Below are 21,929 nucleotides of genomic sequence, written 5' to 3' on the forward strand. Positions count from 1 at the left end.
CTAGGCGGTTTATTGGAGATCCAAATGTTTATCGATGAGAAAATTAGCAATATGTTGGCCATAATTAATCTCGCTCCATCGTTTCCTACTGCCAGCCACTGGGCTTCCTCTCAGCACCATATTTGGTAGTGAGTGGAAACGCCAACGGGATGAATTACATTTGTACATGTCGTGAAATATCTTGCCTCATTGTTCTATCTGTGACAATAGTGTGTGATTACTGCCCACAATTTGGGCGTTACAGCATGTAGGCATCCTGCGTCTTCAGGATCCCGTCCCCCCTCGACATTCCATTGTTCCTGTATGAACACCGCCCTCGAGCACGCCATCATCATGCTTGTGTTACACTTTTGATATGATGGATTTCCCAATTGCTATGTGATTTAAAATGTGGGTCAAAAAGGAAATAAAAGTACTATCTGAGTTTTTCGGGTGCGAATGACACTTGTCTACCGGTGTCCTAGCAAGCCTACCGATGTTGCCCCTGCCTCCGCCCGCTGTGTACCGGAGTCCTCCTAGCTAGCAACAGTGGCCTTCGCTCCCACCTGCTGTGTACCGGGAGTCCTCCTAGCTAGCACAGTGGCCTTCGCTCCTACCTGCTGTGTTACTGGAGTCCTCCTAGCTAGCACAGTGGCCTTCGCTCCCGCCTGCTGTGTACCAGAGTCCTCCTAGCTAGCACAGTGGCCTTCGTCCCGCCTGCTGTGTACCAGGTCCTCCTAGCTAGCACAGTGGCCTTCGCTCACACCGCTGTGTACCAGAGTCCTCCTAGCTAGCACAGTGGCCTTTGCTCCCACCCGCTGTGTACAGAGTCCTCCTAGCTAGCACAGTGGCCTTCGCTCCTACCCGCTGTGTACCAGAGTCCTCCTAGCTAGCACAGTGGCCTTCGCTCCTACCTGCTGTGTTCCAGAGTCCTCCTAGCTAGCACAGTGGCCTTCGCTCCTACCTGCTGTGTTACCAGAGGTCCTCCTAGCTAGCACAGTGGCCTTCGCTCCTACCTGCTGTGTACCAGAGTCCTCCTAGCTAGCACAGTGGCCTTCGCTCCCACCTGCTGTGTACCAGGAGTCCTCCTAGCTAGCACAGTGGCCTTCGCTCCTACCTGCTGTGTACCGAGATCCTCCTAGCTAGCACAGTGGCCTTTGCTCCTACCTGCTGTGTACCGGAGTCCTCCTAGCTAGCACAGTGGCCTTCGCTCCCACCTGCTGTGTACCGGAGTCCTCCTAGCTAGCACAGTGGCCTTCGCTCCTACCTGCTGTGTACCGGAGTCCTCCTAGCTAGCACAGTGCCTTCGCTTCCTACCTGCTGTGTACCGGAGTCCTCCTAGCTAGCACAGTGGCCTTCGCTCCACCTGCTGTGTACCGGAGTCCTCCTAGCTAGCACCGTGGCCTTCGCTCCCCCTGCTGTGTACCAGAGTCCTCCTAGCTAGCACAGTGGCCTTCGCTCCCACCTGCTGTGTACCAGAGTCCTCCTAGCTAGCACAGTGGCCTTCGCTCCCACCTGCTGTGTACCAGAGTCCTCCTAGCAGCACAGATCCTTCGCTCCTACCTGCTGTGTTACCAAGTCCTCCTAGCTTGCACAGTGGCCTTCGCTCCCACCTCTCTGTGTACCAGAGTCTCTCCTAGCTAGCACATGGCCTTCGCATCCCACACTGCATGTTTACGCGAGTCCTATCCTAGCTAGCACAGTGGCCTTCGCTCCCACCTGCTGTGTAACCAGAGTGAGTCCTCCTAGCTAGCACAGTGGCCTTCGCTCCCGCACACTGTGTACCTTTGCTCCCGCCTGCCCTCACTAACATTAACAGAAAAGCAGTGCCCGGCAGGCAGGGGTGAAGGAAACTATCTACTGGTGTCCTAGCTGGCTACCTAGCTGGCTACCTAGCTGGCTACCTACTTATCCTGCCTCCCGTCTGCTGTTTACCAGAGTTCTAGCTAGCTAGCACCCAGAGTCCTTTGCTAACGCCTGCCGGAACACCTGCCCTCGTCGTCGTTAACAGAACTGTACCCGACAGGCGGGGGAGAAGTACACTGTCTTCCAGTGTGCTAGCTACCTATCCCACCTGATGTGTACTGGCGACCTAGCTAGCTATCTAGCAACTGTGTCCATCGCAAACGCCTGCCGAACACCTGCCCTTGCCGTCGTTAACAGAATTGCAAGAAAACAGTGCTCGACAGGCGGGGGCGAAGTACATTGTCCTAGCTAGCTAGCTACCATTGTCGCACCCGCCTCTTCTTCTTCTGTGGGGTCTGTTGGCATCCAACGCTATGGTACATTACTGCCACCTTCTGTACTGGAGCGCCCCCACCTCCGTACCAGAGTCCTAGCTTAAAAATGGACCAATAGAAGAATAAAGAGGGGTTCCTGCAGATGTAGGAATGCCCACATGCAGGAACGCCCCCAATTTGGGGCTGCAATTTCACCCTTCTCGCTAGCTACAGTAGCCAAGCTACATGTGTGTTATTCAAGACAAAAGGGTGTCAGTTAGCAGCAACGTGCACATTCCAWGGAACAACAGTGGTAACGATTTATCCGTGCTTATAAACGCAGGTTCGCTACAGTATGTTCTGCCACACGATATCATAGGAAAACGTCATCCTGTATGTTTTTTGCAAATAGTTTTAGAATCAAACAATTGATGCATTTGTTTATTGGCCATGTTCCCAGCAGGCTTTGCGGTGTGAAAAGATGTAGTGTCAACTAGAGGTCGACCGATTAATCAGAATGGGTGATTTTTTTATATATATTTTATTTTTATTTTAATATACATTTTATTTATTTTTATTTTTTATTTTTTTGTGGTGGATCAGCTTAATCTTGCGGAAAGAATGTTGCTTCCATGTAATTGTCTGCATCATTTCCAATCCCCCATATTTTTTGGGTAAATATATATATCCATACACGCATGCATACATTACACATATATACATACACATACCTATATAGACATACATATTTTTTTAAAATAATACCTTTATTATTATTCCCGCACCCTACCACCGATCCCCCAATTGGAGTAAACTAATAAACACTTCTGCTTTTACCTTCAATTTCTACATCTTATTACCCATCTTACAGACACAGTCCACTTTACAATAGTTCTCTCTTATTTGTTCTTATCCTTCCTCTATTTCTGTTTATTCATACATTTTCCACTTGTAACTGTGCTATTTCACAAAAGCTCCGCACCTATACACATTCCCAGATCCGTATGCCTACATTGTTTATCTTGTTATTAGTCCCACCCTTCAGTTCCACTCAACCCCTCCCATCTATCTTCCAACATCATCCATTTCGGATTTTATTTGCCATATATTTTTTCAACTGTGCTGTGATGCTTCACAAAACTTGAACCTTCCTATTCTCATAGCTTCTATAGATTGTAAATTAAAAATAAACATTTTAGCTAAAATAATGGGTGATTTAATTAGGGCCGATTTCAAGTTTTTATAACAATCGGTATTCACCATTTTTGGACACCGATTATGGCCGATTACATTGCACTCCACGAGGAGACTGCGTGGCAGGCTGACTACCTGTTACGCGAGTGCAGCAAGAACCAAGGTAAGTTGCTAGCTAGCATTAAAACTTATCTTATAAAAAACAATCAATCTTAACATAATCACCAGTTTAACTACACATGGTTGATGAAATTACTCATTTAACTAGCTTGTCCTGCGTTGCATATAATCGATGCGGTGCCTGTTAATTTCTCATCTGGCTCGTTGCGAACTGTGTGAAGTCCATTTATTCCTAACAAAGACCATAATTAATTTGCCAGAATTGTACATAATTATGACTAACATTGAAGGTTGTGAAATGTAACAGCAATATTTAGACTTATGGATGCCACCCGTTAGATAAAATAAACGGTTTTGTTTTCGAAATTATAGTTTCCGGATTTGACCATATTAATGACCTAAGGCTCGTATTTCTGTGTGTTATTATTTTATAATTAAGTCTATGATTTGATAGAGCAGTCTGACTGAGCGGTGGTAGGCAGCAGCAGGCTCGTAAGCATTCATTCAAACAGCACTTTCCTGCATTTGCCAGCAGCTCTCGCTGTGCTTCATGCATTGCGCTGTTGATGACTTCAAGCCTATCAACTCCCGAGATTAGCTGGCAATACTATAGTGCCTATAGAATATCCAATAGTCAAAGGTATGAAATACAAATGGTATAGAGAGAAATAGTCCTATAAATTCCTATAATAACTACAACCAAAACTTCTTCCTGGAATATCGGCAAATCGGCGCCCAAAAATACCATTTCCGATTGTATGAAAACTTGAAATCGGCCCTAATTAATCGGCCATTCCGATTAATCGGTCGACCTCTAGTCTCATCATTGTCGGTCACCTGTTGTGTAATCGGCTAACTTAATGAGTCGTGCCTGGCTGTGCAGTCATGAGGGAACAGGGAGTATAGGAGGACTGAGCACGCATCCCTGAGGGGCCCCCGTGTTGAGGATCAGCGTGGCGGATGTGTTTGTTTACCACCCTAACCACCTGGGGCGGCCCATCAGGAAGTTCAGGATCCAGTTGCAGAGGGAGGTGTTTAGTCCCAGGGTCCTTAGCTTAGTGATGAGCTTTGAGGGCACTATGGTGTTGAACGCTGAGCTGTAGTCAATGAATAGCATTCTCACAAGTGTTCCTTTTGTCCAGGTGTGAAAGGGCAATGTGGAATAGAGATTACATCATCTGTGGATCTGTTGGGGCGGTTTGCAAATTGGAGTGTGTCTAGGGTTTCTGGGATAATGGTGTTGATGTGCGCCATGACCAGCCGTTTAAAGCATTTCATGGCTACAGACGTGAGTGCTATTGGTCAGTAGTCATTTAGACAGGTTATCTTAGTGTTCTTGGGCACAGGGACTATGATGGTCTGCTTGAAACATGTTGGTATTACAGACTCAGTCAGGGACAGGTTGAAAGTGTCAGTGTAGACACCAGTTGGTCAGAGCATGCTTGGAGTACACGTCCTGGTAATCCGTCTGGCCCAGCGGCCTTGTGAATGTTGACCTGTTTAAAGGTCTTACTCATATCGGCTGCGAGAGCGTGATCACACAGTCATCCGGAACAGCTGATGCGCTCATGCATGTGTCAGTGTTACTTACCTCAAAGCGAGCATAGAAGTTATTTAGCTCGTCTGTTTTGCTCGTGTCACTGGGCAGCTCTCAGCTGTGCTTCCCTTTGTAGTCTGTAATAGTTTGCAAGCCCTGCCACATCCGACGAGTGTCTGAGCCGGTGTATTACGATTCGATCTTAGTCCTGTATTGAAGCTTTGCTGTTTGATGGTTCGTCGGAGGGCGTAGCGGGATTTCTTATAAGCTTCCGGGTTAGACTCCCACTACTTGAAAGCGGCAGCTCTACCCTTTAGCTCAGTGCGGATGTTGCCTATAATCCATGGCTTCTGTTTGGGGTATGTACGTACAGTCACTTTGGGGACGAAGTCCTCGATGCACTTATTGATAAAGCCAGTGACTGATGTGGTATACTCCTCAATGCAATCAGAAGAATACCAGAACATATTCCAGTCTGTGCTGCAAAACAGTTCTGTAGTTTAGCATCTGCTTCATCTGTCCACTTTTTTTATTGACCGAGTCACAGGTGGTTCCTGCTTTAATTTTTGCTTGTAAGCAAGAATCAGAAGGATATAATTATGGTCAGATTTGCATCAGAGCAGCCGTGGCAGCGCGTGGCCCACAGGTGCCCCCAATGTGGCCGTTGTTTCATCTACCGCTATAAGATGCTGGAGCACCAGAGGCCGAGGGAGAGCTTTGTCTCTGTCTCTGTGTGTGGAGTAAAGGTGGTCTCGAGTTTTTTCCCCTATTTAAACATGTTGATAGAAATGAGATAAAACTGATTTAAGTTTCCCTGCATTAAAGTCTCCGGCCACTAGGAGCACCGCCTCTGGATGAGCGTTTTCTTGTTTGCTTATGGCCGTATACAGCTCATTGAGTGAGGTCTTAGTGCCAGCATCGGTTTGTAGTGTTAAATAGACAGCTACGAATAATATAGAAACTCTGTAGGTAGATAGTGTGGTCTACAGCTTATCATGAGATACTCTACCTCAGGCTAGCAAAACCTTGAGACTTCCTTAAATATCGTGCACCAGCTGTTGTTTACAAATATACATAGACATAGGCTGCTGTTCTATCCTGACGATACAGTGTTTAACCCGCCAGCTGTATATTATTAATGTCATCGTTCACACACTCGGTGAAACATTAAGAGATTACCGTGTTTTAATGTCCCGTTGGTAGGATATAACGTGCTTTAGTTTGTGCCCATTTATTTTCCAGCGATTGCACGTTGGCGACCAGTACGGATGGAAAGGGCAGATAGCCACTCGTCGCCTGATCCTCACAAGGCACCACGATCTCCTTCCGCAAAATCTTTCTTTTTCTCCTGCAAATTTATGGGGATGAGGGCCTGTTCGGGTGGTTTGGAGTAAATCTCAAAAATCTCTTTTCGACTCAATTAAGTCACTTCCCTGTAATTGCAAAGAAGCTGAAATTCAAGTACAGACTCTTTAATAATGCCCGTAACAACTAGACCACAGCCGTTCATAAACATGGGAGGCCAACTCATAAACGATATGCAACCACCACCACTTAGCCTGGAGATGTGTGGGTCATTGTCCTATTGACAAAACAATTGTAGTCGCACTTAAGTGCAAACCTGGCGAATAGCTGCAGAATGCTGTTGGAGCCATGCTTGTTAAGTGTTCCTTGAATTATAAATAAATCACAGTCACCAGCAATGCACCATCACACCTCCTCCTCCATGCAATCCACGGTGGGATCCACACATGCGGAGATCATCCATCACCTACTCTGCGTCACAAAGACACGGCGGTAGGAACAAAAATCTCAAATTGGACTTATCAGACCAAAGGACAGATTTCCACTGGTCTCTAATGTCCATTGCTTGTGTTTCTTGGCCCAAGCAAAGTCTCTTCTTATTGGTGTCCTTTTAGTAGTGGTTTCTTTGCAGCCATTCGACATGGAATGCCTGATTCACGAAGTCTCCTCTGACAGTTGATGTTGATGTGTCTGTTACTTGAGCTTTGCAAAGCATTTATTTGGGTTGCAATTTCTGAGGTTGGTATCTCTAATAAACTTATCCTCTGCAGCAGAGAGGTAATCTGCGGTCTTCTTTTCCTGTGACGGTCCTCATGAGTAGACCAGTTTCATTCATAGCGCTTGATGGTTTTTGCGACTGCACTTGAAGAAACTTTCAAAGTTCTTGAAATTTTCCGTATGACTGGACTTCATGTCTTAAAGTAATTATGGACTGCCGTTTCTCTTTGCTTATTTGAGGCTGTTTCTTGCCATAATATGGACTTGGTCTTTTACCAAATAGGCTTAGTCTTTCTGTATACCACCCCCGCTGCGCCACTTGCTTGTCTAAGACACTGCCATCTCCAGTGCTAGAGGCTCACTAGCATACCTCTGGTCGATTCCAGACTGTAATCACAACTGGCCGTGATTTGGGAGTCCCATAGGGCGGCGCACAGCGTCGTCAGGGTTAGGGTTTGGTCCGGGGTAGGCCGTCATTGTAAATAAGAATTTTCTTAACTTTACTTGCATAGTTAAATAAAGCTTAAATAAATAAATACCTTTTCACAAAACACAAAACTGATTGGCCTGCCAAAATGCATTAAGAAGGAAAAGAAATTCTACAAATTTAACTTTTAAACAAGGACAACCTGTATAAGTTGAACTTGACATTCACAGGTGACTACCTCATTGAAGCTGGTTGAGAGAAATGCCAAAAGAGTGGTGCAACAGGGTGTCATCAAGGCAAAGGGTGGCTACTTTGAAGATCTCAAATTATAAAAATTATATTTTGATTTGTTTAACACATTGTTGGTTAGTGCATGATTCCATTGTGTTATTTCATCTTTTAGTCTTCACTATTATTCTACAATGTTAGAAAATAGTAAAAATAAAGAAAAATCCATGATATGAGTTAGGTGTGTCCAAACTTTTGAATGGTACTGGATATCCCCCTGGCCTTCTCTTTGGACGGACAAATGGAAGGAACGCACAAGTCCGGGAAGAAGGGAAAAGGATTGTGACCCAACCTCCTCTCTCCTCTCTTTCCCCGTCCTGTGACCTCAACCTCCTCCCCCCTCTTTCCATTCTCTCTCCTCTCTTTCACCCCTCCTGTGACCCAACCTCCTCTCTCTCCATCTCTCTCCTCTCTTTCCCCCTCCTGTGACCCCAAACCTCCTCTCTCCTCTCTTTTTCCCCGTCCGTGTGACCCCAACCTCCTCTCTCTCCTCTCTTCCCGTCCTGTGTCCCAACCTCCTCTCTCTCTCCTCTCTTTCCCCCTCCTGTGACCCAACCTCCTCTCTCTCCATCTTCTCCTCTCTTTTCCCCCTCCTGTGACCCAACTCCTCTCTCTCCATCTTCTCTCCTCTCTTTCCCCGTCCTGTGTCCCAACCTCCTCTCTCTCCCTCTCTTTCCCCCTTCCTGTGACCCAACCTCCTTTCTCTCCACTCTCTCCCTCTTTTCCCCCTCCTGGACCCAACCTCCTCTCTCTCCATCTCTCTCCTCTCTTTCCCCCTCCTGTGAACCCAACCTCCTCCTCCTCTCTTTCCCCGTCCTGGTGACCCACCTCCTCTCTCTCCTCTCTTTCCCCGTCCTGTGTCCCAACCTCCTCTCTCTCCTTCTCGTTTCCCCCTCCTGTGACCCAACCTCCTCTCTCTCATCTCTCTACCTCTCTTTCCCCCCCTGTGACCAACTCCTCTCTCTCCATCTCTCTCCTCTCTTTCCCCTCCTGTGACCCAAACCTCCGTCTCTTCTCTCTTTCCCCGTCCTGTGACCCCAACCTCCTCTCTCTCCTCTCTTTCCCCGTCCTGTGTCCCAATCCTCTCTTCTCTCCTCTCTTTCCCCCTCCTGTGACCCAACCTCCTCTCTCTCCATCTCTCTTCTTCTTTCCCCTCCGTGACCCAACCTCCTCTCTCTCCATCTCTCTCTCCTCTCTTCCCCGTCCTGTGTCCCAACCTCCTCTCTCTCCTCTCTTTCCCCCTCCTGTGACCCAACCTCCTCTCTCTCCATCTCTCTCCTCTCTGTTCCCGCCCCTGTGCCCAACCTCCTCTCTCTCCATCGCTCTCTCCTCTCTTCTTCCCCCTCCTGTGGACCCAACCCTCTCTCTCTCTCTCCTCTTTCCCCGTCACTGTGTCCAACTCCTCTTCTCTCCATCTCTCTCCTCTCTTTCCCCCGTCCTGTGTCCCAACCTCCTCTCTCTCCTCTCTTTCCCCTCCTGTGTCCCAACCTCCTCTCTCTCCATCTCTCCTCCTCTCTTTCCCCGTCTGTGACCAACCTCCTCTCTCTCCCTCTCTCTCCTCTCTTTCCCGTCCTGTGACCCAACCTCCCTCTCTCCATCTCTCTCCTCTTCCCCTCCTGTGACCAACCTCCTCTCTCTCCATCCCTCCTCTTTCCCCTCCTGGACCCACCTCCTCTCTTCTCATCTCTCCTCTCTTTCCCCCTCTGTGACCCAACCTCCTTCTCTCCTCTCTCCCTCCTGACCACCTCCTCTCTCTCATCCTCTCTTTTCCCCTCCTGTGACCCACCTCCTCTCTCTCCATCTCTCTCCTCGGCTTCCCCTCTCCTTGTGCACCAACCCTCATTCTCTCTCCTCTCTTTCCCCCTCCTGTGCCCAACCTCCTCTCTCTCCATCTCTCTCCTCTCTTCCCCCTCCTGTGTCCAACCTCCTCTCTCTCCATCTCTCTCCTCTCTTTCCCCTCCTGTGACCCAACCTCCTCTCTCTCCTCTCTCTTCCTCTCTTCCCCGTCCTGTGACCCAACCTCTCTCTCTCCATCTCTCTCCTCTCTTTCCCCCTCCTGTGACCCAACCTCCTCTCTCGTCCATGGCTCTCTCCTCTGTCCCCCTCCTAGCAGAATCTCCCTTTCCTCTGCTCTCCTAGGTGTCCTGGTTCCTCCTCTCCGGAGTGATGTCAGCACTCATGTGGCAGGTGGTGCGCCAGGGCAACATAAATCAGTATGGGAAATTGGAGGAGTTTTGTTTCCATGGTCACAGAGGCGGTTCCAGATCTCCTGTCCAATAGACAGAGGTGGCTGCTGACCCTGGCACTCAGAGACGGGTAAGAGACTCCCTGATAGATTGGGTAAGAGATTCCAGAAATGTTTCGAGAGTCTAGGTTTCAGCAAGGCTCAGTGCAGAATCACTTTGCACCCCAAATAACAAACTCACTCAAATTCAATCTGGGGTCCAGATTAGCAGCTTGCTCAGGCCAATCACTGGAAGGTTCTGTGATTGGAGGCTAAAAATAGGAATCGGACGTGTAAGTCTGTTTGTTCGCGGTGCATGGGGATAGAAGAAATACCCACTGGCTCTGCTAGTATCACTTTATGGTTATTAAGGTTGGTGTGATTGGAGGCTACATATATGGGTTGAATTCATGTAAACAGTTAATAAGTGTTTGGTTCTTGTCTCAGGTGAGTCTACAACTATTAGGGTCTGGACATCCTGATGACCTCAAGGCTGTTCAAACCACCTGGATAGAATCACAGCATCTGGTCTCAAACAGGTGAGTGTTTAATCAACTGGGCGTAATTCTGACAAGTCTGCTCTCTTAAGCGAGTAACGGCCAGTTTTCCCAGACACAGGACTGAGCCTTGTCCTGGACTAAAAAGCACTTTCAAAGGAGATTCTCCAGGAACTAGGCTCAGGTCTGTGTCCTAGACACCGCCACTGTGCATCTTGCGATGTTTGTCTGGACCCTTATGTGTTGCAGTCAAACGATCGCGCATTGAAAATTTTTTTGGGCTGTGGAAAAAAGCCAAGAAACTCGAAAAAAGTTTGAATTTTAGGGAGCGTTCTAGGTTGAAAAAGGGGCGGTAAGGGGAACCCAGATAGATAGGAAACACTTCTTCAAGGTATGATAGAGTCTAGGGAAGACCAGATAGAAGGAAACACTTCTCCAAGGTATTGATAGAGCCTAGTGGAAGACCCAGATTAGAAGGAACAACTCTTCAAGGTATGATAGAGCCTAGTGGAAGACCCAGATAGAAGGAAACACTTCTTCAAGGTATTGATAGAGCTAGTGGAAGGACCCAATAGAAGGAAACACTCTTCAAGTATGTAGAGTCTAGTGGAAGACCCAGATAGAAGGGGACACTTCTTCAAGGTATGATAGAGTCTAGTTGAGACCCAGATAGAAGGGGACACTTCTTCAAGGTATGATTGAGTGCTAGTGGAAAGACCCAGAATAGAAGGGGACACTTCTTCAAGGTATGATAGAGTTTCTAGCTGGAAGACCAGATAGAAGGGACACTTCTTCAAGGTATGTAGAGCTCTAGTGGAGACCAGATGAAGGAAACTTTCTCAAGGTAGATAGAGTCTAGTGAGACCCAGTAGAGAGAAACACTTCTCCAAGTCACACCGTACAGATCCCCAACTGATGCACTGCACATAATCAGATCAAGTTGGCCTTCATGTTTAGTGGCTAACCTAAATACAAGGAAGTATTGCAGTTTTAGACTATTGAAACAGGTTGTAAGTCTTCTCTTGTACAATAGGTTGTGTTCCCCGTGGAGTATGGACCTAACTTTGACTCGGCGCTCAGACTTGGTGTGTCATTTGCTGTCCAGACTGGAGGAGCTGCTGCCCGTCTCCCTGACTTCAAACAGGTACAGACGGACTGACCTGACACAGAGCCACGTAACAGTACAGACAGACGCGACACCAGAGCACACAGGTAACAGACTGACCTGACCAGAGCCACAGTAAGATAGAGAAACAATACTATTTCTTGTTCTGAACAGGTAAACTGGATTCACTAAGGTAAAAACATTTAAGAAAATTGCATATATGTAAATTTGTGTCATCACAATACTGTAATTTTCACCAGTGTTCTGCTGCTGTCTCTAGACTGCTTTGTTGATCCAGTGCTGCCCCCCTTGTCCTGGAGGACTTCATGGTGCCAGTGTCTCCCATGCAGAGGACCTGAAGTTCCCTGCTACAGAACCCACAGTTGTCACGGGAAACTCAAGCTCCAAGAGCGGTAAGCCTCTGTCTGAGTCCCAAATGGCCCTATTCCCTTAGCGCTCTGCCTCAAAAAGTAGTGTACTCTATAGGAAGGGTGTCAAACTCATTTCCATGGAGGCTGAGTGTGCTTGTCTTTGTTATTTCCTTTCAATTGTGTCCAATGAACTTTGACACGCAGGGAGGGTAACTAATTCAAGTGACCTTAATGGATCAATCGAGTACAAGGGAGGAGTGAAAAAACGGGGCCGTCCATGAATAGTTTGACACCTTGATAGAGGAATCCGCTGCCGCCCGGTACACATCCCCCGCCTTGTACACCCCCCCCCTGTCCGTACGCACCCCCCGTCCGGTACGCACCGCCTGTCCGTACACAACCCCTGTCCGCGTACACCCCCCCCCCCCTGCCCGGTACGCACCCCTGTCGCGTTTACACAACCCCCGTCTGACAATCTGTAGATGAAATACAACGCCAATATAACCTTAATCATTTTATAACCTATATAATAATCTCACAATTGTTTCCCATCTTCTTTCCATTGGTCCTGGTTGTCACTGTTCAGCTCCCTCGCAGATAGAGGACCACCTTCTCTTATCCTTATCCCCCTCACTGAGACTGGGCAATGCCTCGCACCACAGCGCCAGCCAATCCAAAGCCTTCCCTGACTGTGAGAACCCGCCCCTGCAGGTRAGAGATAACCAGGGGACTATGACTGACAATTTGAGTGGCCAATGGGCTGAGTCCAAAACAAGTATAGATCAAAACATGATTGGAACAGATTCAGTAGAGAACCAAGGAGGTTCTCAAAGAACGCATAACCAGAAGGACGTGAAGGAGAAAGCTGTGGAAAGACAAAGTGTAGGAAGGACAGCAGCAGACACGGAGCACCAATACTATCTGAGCACCAATACTGTTCCTCAAACTGCTGAACAAGAAACGGCACCATCAGCCAGCCAACAAGCTGCCTCAGCCTCCACCTCAGTCCCTGCCCAGGACACCACGTCAGCCTCCACCCCAGTCTCTGCCCAGGACACCACCTCAGCCTCCACCTCAGTCTCTGCCCAGGACACCACCTCAGCCTCCACCTCAGTCTCTGCCCAGGACACCACCTCAGCCTCCACTTCAGTCTCTGCCCAGGACACCACCTCAACATCCACCTCGAGCACCATATCAGCCTCCTCCGGTGTGTCACCAGAGCAGCCGCGGCGGCGCGTGGCCCACAGGTGCCCCCAATGTGGCCGTTGTTTCATCTACCGCTATAAGATGCTGGAGCACCAGAGACTCCACACAGGGGAGAACCCTTACAAGTGTTCCCAGTGCGGTAAGACCTTCAGACGGTCCTCGGAGATGTCCACCCATCGCCGGACACAGTGCTCCAACGCTGCCTATGTCTGTATTAAATGCGGAAGCAGTTTTGGGTCGGTCAGYGAGAGGGTCAGCCACCGGTGTTGTGGTAGCAAAGCGCCACCGCCCAAGTTTGAATGTCCACAGTGTGGGAAGAACTTCAAGTGGCACAACTCGTTAAAGAAACACCTGGTAACCCACACCAGGAAGAAGGGCTTCAATTGCAGGTACAATTACCATTACACGATTACGACAATTACACTACACGATTACCTAATTAACACTACACGATTACGCTAATTAACATTACACGATTACGCTAATTAACAGTACACGATTACGCTAATTAACAGTACACGATTACGCTAATAACAGTACACGATTACGCTAATTAACATTACACGATTACGCTAATTATCACTACCCGAACGCTAATTAACACTACACGATTACGCTAATTAACACTACACGATTACGCTAATTAACACTACACGATACGCTAATTAACACTACACGATTACGCTAATTAACATGACACGATTACGCTAATTAACATTACACGATTACGCTAATTAACACGACACGATTACGCTAATTAACATGACACGATTACGCTAATTAACATGACACGGTCACGCAAATTAACATGACACTATTACGCTAATTAACAGTACACTATTACGCTAATTAACAGTACAATATTACGCTAATTAACAGTACAATATTACGCTAATTAACATTACACTATTACGCAAATTAACAGTACAATTTACGCTAATTAACATTACACGATTACGCAAATTAACATTACACGATTACGCTAATTAACATTACACGATTACGCTAATTAACATTACACGATTACGCTAATTAACATTACACATTACGCTAATTAACAGTACACGATACGCTAATTAACATTACACGATTACGCTAATTAACATCACACGATTACGCCAATAACAGTACACGATTACGCTAATTAACAGTACACGATTACGCTAATTAACATTACACGATTACGCTAATTAACATTACACGATTACGCTAATTAACATTACACGATTACGCTAAATAACATGACACTATTACGCTAATTAACATTACACTATTACCGTCCCAAATGGCACCCTATTCCCTATATAGTGCTTCTTCTAAAAGGGAAAGGGGGGATACCTAGTCAGTTGTACAACTGAATGCCTTCAACTGGAATGTGTCTCCCTCATTTAACCCCGCTGAATCAGAGAGGAACGGGGGGCTGCCTTATGACATCCACATCTTCAGCGCACGGGGAACAGTGGGTTAACTGCCTTGCTCATTGGCAGAACAACAGATTTTTTACCTTGTCAGCTCAGGGATTCGATTCAGCAACCTTTCGGTTACTGGTCCAACGCTTTAACCACTAGGCTACCTGCTGTAGCTAGAGGGCTCCTGATATCTCCAGGAGTGATTCTATAGCTAGAAGACTCCTGATATCTCCTGATATCTCCAGGAGTGATTCTATAGCTAGAGGACTCCTGATATCTCCTGATATCTCCAGGAGTGATTCTATAGCTAGAGGACTCCTGATATCCTGATATCTCCAGGAGTGATTCTATAGCTAGAGGACTCCTGATATCTCCAGGAGTGATTCTATAGCTAGAGGACTCCAGATATCTCCTGATATCTCCAGGAGTGATTCTAGAGCTAGAGGACTCCTGATATCTCCTGATATCTCCAGGAGTGATTCTAGAGCTAGAGGACTCCTGATATCTCCAGGAGTGATTCTAGAGCTAGAGGACTCCTGATATCTCCAGGAGGATCTATAGCTAGAGGACTCCTGATATCTCCAGGAGTGATTCTATAGCTAGAGGACTCCAGATATCTCCAGGAGTGTTCTATAGCTAGAGGACTCCAGATATCTCAGAGTGATTCTAGAGCTAGACGACTCCTGATATCTCCAGGAGTGATTCTATAGCTAGAGGACTCCTGATATCTCCTGATATCTCCAGGAGTGATTCTATAGCTAGAGGACTCCTGATATCTCCAGGAGTGATTCTATAGCTAGAGTCTCCTGATATCTCCAGGAGTGATTCTACAGCTAGAGGATCCTGATATCTCCTGGAGTGATTATATAGCTAGAGGACTCCTGATATCTCCTGATATCTCCAGGAGTGATTCTAGAGCTAGAGGACTCCTGATATCTCCAGGAGTGATTCTATAGCTAGAGGACTCCTGATATCTCCAGGAGTGATTCTATAGCTAGAGGACTCCAGATATCTCCAGGAGTGATTCTATAGCTAGAGGACTCAGATATCTCCAGGAGTGATTCTATAGCTAGAGGACTCCAGATATCTCCAGGAGTGATTCTAGAGCTAGACGACTCCTGAATCTCCAGGAGTGATTCTATAGCTAGGGGACTCCTGATATCTCCTGATATCTCCAGGAGTGATTCTATAGCTAGAGGACTCCGAATCTCCAAGTGATTCTATAGCTAGAGTCTCCTTACCGGAGTGATTCTAGCTAGGACTGAAACTCCTGAGTGATTATACTGGACTTCCTGATATCTCCGGAGTGATTATATAGCTAGAGGACTCCTGATATCCTTATCTCCAGGAGTATTCTATAGCTAGACCGTATCTCCTGATATTCTCCAGGAGTGTTCTATAGCTAAGGTACTCCTGATATCTCCAGGAGTGGATTCTATAGCTAAGAGGACTCCTGATATCTCCGGGAGGTATATAGTAGGAGGACTCCTGATATCTCTGATATCTCCAGGGAGTGATTCTAGAGCTAGAGACTCCTGATATCGTCCAGAGTGATCTATAGCTAGGGAACTCCTGATATTCTCCAGGGAGTGATTCTATAGCTAGAGACTCCGATACTCCAGGGAGTGATTCGTATAGCTAGAGGACTCCAGATATCTCCAGGAGTGATTCTATAGCTAGAGGACTCCAGAATCTCCAGGAGTGATTCTAGTAGCTAGACGGATCTCCTGCATATTCCAGGAGTGATTCTATAGCTAGAGGACTCCTGATATCTCCTGATATCTCCCAGGAGTGATTCTTATAGCTAGAGGACTTCCTGATATCTCCTGATTATCTCCAGGGAGTGATTCTTAGCTAGGACTCCTGATATCTTCCAGGGAGGGGATTCTATAGCTAGAGGACTCCTGATATCTCCCAGGAGTGATTTTCTAGAGCTTAGAGGACTCCTGATATCTCCTGATATCTCCAGGAGTGATTCTATAGGCTAGGACTCCTGATATCTCCTGCTATCTCCAGGAGTGATTCTCAGCTAGAGGACTCCTGATATCTTCCTGATATCTCCAGGAGTGATTCTATAGCTAGAGACTGTAGCTCCTGATGTCTCCAGAGTTGATCTTATAGGCCTAGCAGATCTCCTGATATTCTCCAGGAGTGATTCTATTAGCTAGAGGGACTCCATGTATCTCCTGATATCTCCAGGAGTGATTCTATAGCTAGAGAATCTCTGTATCTCCAGGAGTGATTCTATAGCTAGAGGACTCCTGTATTGATATCTCCAGGAGTGATTCATAGCTAGAGGACTCCTGATATCTCCTGATATCTCCAGGAGTGATTCTATAGCTAGAGGACTTCCTGATATCTCCAGGAGTGATTCTATAGCTAGAGGACTCCTGATATCTCCAGGAGTGATTCTATAGCTAGAGACTCCTGATATCTCCAGGAGTGATTCTATAGCTAGAGGACTCCTGATATCTCCTATATCTCCAGAGTGATTCTACTGCTAGAGGACTCCTGATATCTCCAGGAGTGATTCTATAGCTAGAGGACTCCTGATATCTCCAGGAGTGATTCTATAGCTAGAGGACTCCTGAATCTCCAGGATGATTTCTATAGCTAGAAGACTCCGATATCTCCTGATATCTCCAGGAGTGATTCTAAGCTAGAGGACTCCTGAATCTCAGAGTGATTCTATACGAGAGGACTCCTGATATCTCCAGGAGTGATTCTATAGCTAGAGGACTCCTGATATCTCCAGGAGTGATTTATAGCTAGAGGACTCCTGATATCTCCAGGAGTGATTCTATAGCTAGAGAGACTCCTGATATCTCCAGAGTGATTCTAAGCTAGAGGACTCCTGATATCTCCAGGAGTGATTCTAGAGCTAGAGGACTCCTGATATCTCCAGGAGTGATTCTAGAGCTAAATGACTCCTGATATCTCCAGGAGTGATAAGTATATTTTTTTGTCTATCTGTTGTGGTCTAGTACTGTCTTTTTGCTAGCTAGGGCCATCTACTTTAAGTGCTGCCTGTCTTTCCAGTGGTCTACTTGGTGTGTGAACTGCTGACTGTACTGCTGACTGTACTGCTGACTGCTATTAACATGCAGCTGATTATTGACTCATCAACCAGGATCAAGGGGAGGGTAAGGTGACTGTTGTTATCTGTTGTTGATCATGGTAGGTGTTTCTCCTCTGTATCTGAAGGAGTGGTCTCTCTCCTAGTAATCAGTGGCTGTATTGGAGGGGAGTGGTTTCTCCGTTGTGAAGCCGGTTGACGTACTGACAAATTCTCTAAAACGACTTTGGAGGCAGCTTATGGTAGAAATTAACATTCATGCCAATTGCACGCTCCCTCAACTTGAGAAATCTGTGGCATTGTGTTGAGACAAAACTGCCACATTTTAGAATGCCCTTTCATTGTTCCCAGCACAAGGTGCACCTGTGTAATGATCATGCTGTTTAATCAGCTTCTTGATATGCTACACCTGTCAGGTGGATGAATTATCTTGGCAAAGGAGAAATTCTAAATAACGGGGGTGTAAAGAAATTGTGCCTTTTTTTTTCTTTTTTTTTTATCATCTTTTTGTGCGTATGGAACATTTCTGTGATTTAAAAAAAAATTCAGTTCATGAAACATGGGCCAACACTTAACACCTTGCGTTTTTATATATATTTTCAGTATACTTTGACCAGGTCCCATAGGGGTTTGGTTAAAAGTAGTGCCACTATATAGGGAAAATGTATGCATTTGGACGCTACCCTGTGATCATGATTGGTGACGCATGTAAATAATGTTTTATATTTAATGTCCTGTAATGGAAAAGCAAATATCTTTTGAAAAGACAATAACTGTGACCCAGATAGCAGACTAGTCCCTTTATAGAGCTCTATGGGCCCTGGTCAACAGTAGTGCACTATAAAGGGAACAGGAAGTCATTTGGGACCACAGACAATAAAAGGCTATCTTCTATAAAGTGCTATCCTATGTATTCTTAGGTACTGTGGTGAGGGGCCGTTCCCAGGTATAGCTGAGCTGAGGACCCACCAGAAGATCCATGATGGAGAAGAGAAGAAGCCTACACAGTGTGAAATCAGCTGTGATTGTATTCAGTCCCAGGTAATTCTGTAATTCAGCTCCCAGGTATTCTGTAGTATTCAGCTCCCAGGTATTCTGCTTATGTATTCAGCTCCCAGGGTATTTCTGTAGTATTCAGCTTCCAGGTATTCTGTAGTATCAGCTCCCAGGTATTCTATGTAGGTATTTCAGCTAGTATGTTCTGTAGTATTCAGCTCCCAGGTATTCTGTAGTATTCAGCTCCCAGGTATTCTGTTGTATTCAGCTCCCAGGTAGTCTATTGTATTCAGCTTAAATATGTCTAATATAATTTATTTAGGGCTGGCTACATGGCCACGAGCAGCGCCACTCCCAAGAGAGGTCCAAGATCTGCCCCAGCTGTGGAAAGGCCTTCCGSTGRAAAGGYGACCTGAAGCTCCACATGCGGACCCACACCGGCGAGAGGCCGTACCAGTGTACCTACTGCACCAAGCGGTTCTCCGTCAACGGAAACCTGACGATACACATCAGGACTCACACGGGCGAGAAACCTTTCCTCTGCTCTGACTGCGGCAAGGCCTTCTGCTCTGCAGGAGAGCTGCAGATCCACAGGAGAACACACACCGGGGAGAGACCGTACAAATGCACCGTCTGTGAGAAAGGTTTCACCATGGCCAGTCAGGTGACTCTTCACATGCGGGTACACACGGGGGAGCGACCCTACGTGTGTCACGAGTGTGGAAAGGCATTTCGTCGCGGGGCGGAGTTGAAGACACACATCCTGAATCACAGTGGGGTGAGACCATACCCCTGTCGGCTCTGTTCTAAGACCTACACCTGCCTTAGTCACCTGAAGAGACATCTGAAGACTCACGGGGACCAGGCCGTGGATATGAGCAGTGATTTGTCTGTATCTGCTGTATAATAAACCAGTTGAAGACTCACGGGGACCAGGCCGTGGATATGAGCAGTGATTTGTCTGTATCTGCTGTATAATAAACCATCTGAAGACTCACAGGGCCCAGTCAGTGGATATGAGCAGTGATTTGTCTGTATCTGCTGTATAATAAACCAGTTGAAGACTCACAGGGCCCAGTCAGTGGATATGAGCAGTGATTTGTCTGTATCTGCTGTATAATAAACCAGTTGAAAAGAAAACACTTACCTTTTAACACTGTTGTCAATATAAAAAGGTGCATATTTCATTTTCTGACGGCTGCTTATGCTAATTCTATTAAGAGGTAGTTGACTGAACTCCGTAAGGATCGTCGCCATGTTTGCTTATTGCTACTATCAGGACTAAGACTGTTGCTTCTAGAAACAAGACGAGTGTTGCTTCTTCTTGGAAAACAATACGAGTGTTGCTTCTGGAAACAAGACGAGTGTTCGTCTGGAAACAAGACGATGTGCTCTGGAAAACAAGACGAGTGTTGTCTGGAAACAAGACGAAGTGTTGCTTCTGGAAACAAAGACGAGTGTTGCTTCTGGAAAACAAGACGAGTGTTGCTTCTGGAAACAAGACGAGTGTTGCTTCTGGAAACAAGCACGAGTGTGCTTCTGGAAACAAGACGAGTGTTGCTTCTGGAAACCAAGACGAGTTTCTTCTGAACAAGACGAGTGTTGCTTCTGGAAACAAGACGAGTGTTGCTTCTGAACAAGACGGTGTTGCTCTAGAAACAAGACGAGTGTTGCTTCTAGAAACAAGACCGAGTGTTGCTTCTAGAACAAGACGAGTGTTGCTTCTAGGAAACAAGACGAGTGTTGCTTCTAGAAACAAGACGAGTGTTGCTTCTAGGAACAAGACGAGTGTTGCTTCTGGAACAAGACGAGTGTGCTTCTAGGAACAAGACGAGTGTTGCTTCTGAAACAAAACGAGTGTTGCTTCTGGAAACAAGACGAGTGTTGCTCTGGAAACAAGACGAGTGTTGCTTCTAGGAACAAACAAGGTTGCTCTAGGAACAAACGAGTGTGCTTCTAGAACAAGACGAGTGTTGCTTCTAGAACAAGGACGAGTGACATTTTTCTTTGTGCAGTTCTAGGTTTTAAATCATTTTGATCATGTCTTAGTTTGAAGCTTTTGGATGGTTGCAGTAGCTAGTGTTTCTGTTCATCTCACATGCCAAGTTAAAATAGTTTCTGTTCATCTCACATGTGTTGGTTCTGTGTTGGTTCTGTTTACTTAACAAATAAGGAACACTCAATGTGCACTTAGAAATCATAACAATTTTAATCAAAATACAGCTGTAGACAGAAGTCAAAGATCAAACATACAACGGATGTCTCTCCTGAGTTCTGCCCCATAGGAAAAGTCCAAGTTGCTTTTTTCATGCTTGTAGTCAACCCCCTGTGATGTCACTGCATACGTCATTACCTTCTACTCATCAGACCAAGCCCATGCATACACAGCTATACTAACTTGCAAGAGAGATACAATAGTTCCAGTGTTTTCTAAGGCCTCAGCAGTAAATGTCCACACCCCCAAGTGGATTTATAGAGGTATAGTCTCTAGTCTCTTATCTCTTCTACTCCCCTGCAGGGTTCTGTGTTTATCTTTGAAGTGCTTTCTCACAGACCCCATGCAATAATTCACACATTTCTCAGACCATTTCTTTAAAAGAGGCAGAGACTTAGAAAAGACTGTGGAACAATTTTAAACGTTATAATGCATATATATTGCTAATCTGTAGTCCATGACCCTATAGATGTAGTGGGGGAGGGGTCTTATAGCCCTTCCCCTTCTATTTATACAACATAAGCATAATCAATTATTATAACACATCAAACATTTGGTGCAGCCCCTATCATGAAACCAATTTGACCCCATCACATGCCAAGTTAATCCATGTCTGTTCATCTCAGATGCCAAGCTAATCAGCAATGGAAAGTGGTTTGTTGACTAATAGAACTATTAGTTGTGAGGAGACACATGGAGGTCTCTCCTAACCCACCTTAATTAGAGGGTATGCAATCATGTTTGACCCTATTTTTCAATAAGCACATTTTCTGCAGAAAAAATAACTCACTTAAACTCAATTGCACACTGACTTGACCTTGGTCAAACTGTATTTTACAAGGATAGAACGTATGATTGTTTTGAATATGTTAATTGAAATGAAAATATTAAATGATTTCTTGACTATTGGCATTTCTATTAAACTTCTTACACAAGGCTACTATAGTATAAATACTATTTAACGGAGTCCAATATCAATGTAGAAAAATAAGTTATTTATCCTCAACTTCTCTGTCTCCACTCCCATTGGATTGCAAGTCGAAC

General features: G+C 46.0%; 1 protein-coding gene across 1 annotated transcript; it reads left to right on the forward strand.

The window, feature by feature from the left end:
- The first annotated feature begins 12,214 nt into the window (after positions 1-12,214).
- LOC112072172 (zinc finger protein ZFMSA12A) lies at positions 12,215-19,958 on the forward strand. The gene is made up of 4 exons (XM_070439686.1): positions 12,215-12,227; positions 12,570-13,578; positions 18,595-18,715; positions 18,993-19,958. The coding sequence occupies exons 1-4, from the start codon at positions 12,215-12,217 to the stop codon at positions 19,575-19,577; spliced, it is 1,728 nt and encodes a 575-aa protein (XP_070295787.1). The 3' UTR covers positions 19,578-19,958.
- Positions 19,959-21,929: the final 1,971 nt, after the last annotated feature.

Source organism: Salvelinus sp. IW2-2015, unplaced genomic scaffold (genome assembly GCF_002910315.2).
Source record: "Salvelinus sp. IW2-2015 unplaced genomic scaffold, ASM291031v2 Un_scaffold1849, whole genome shotgun sequence".
In the NCBI taxonomy this organism is placed as follows: Eukaryota; Metazoa; Chordata; class Actinopteri; order Salmoniformes; family Salmonidae; genus Salvelinus; species Salvelinus sp. IW2-2015.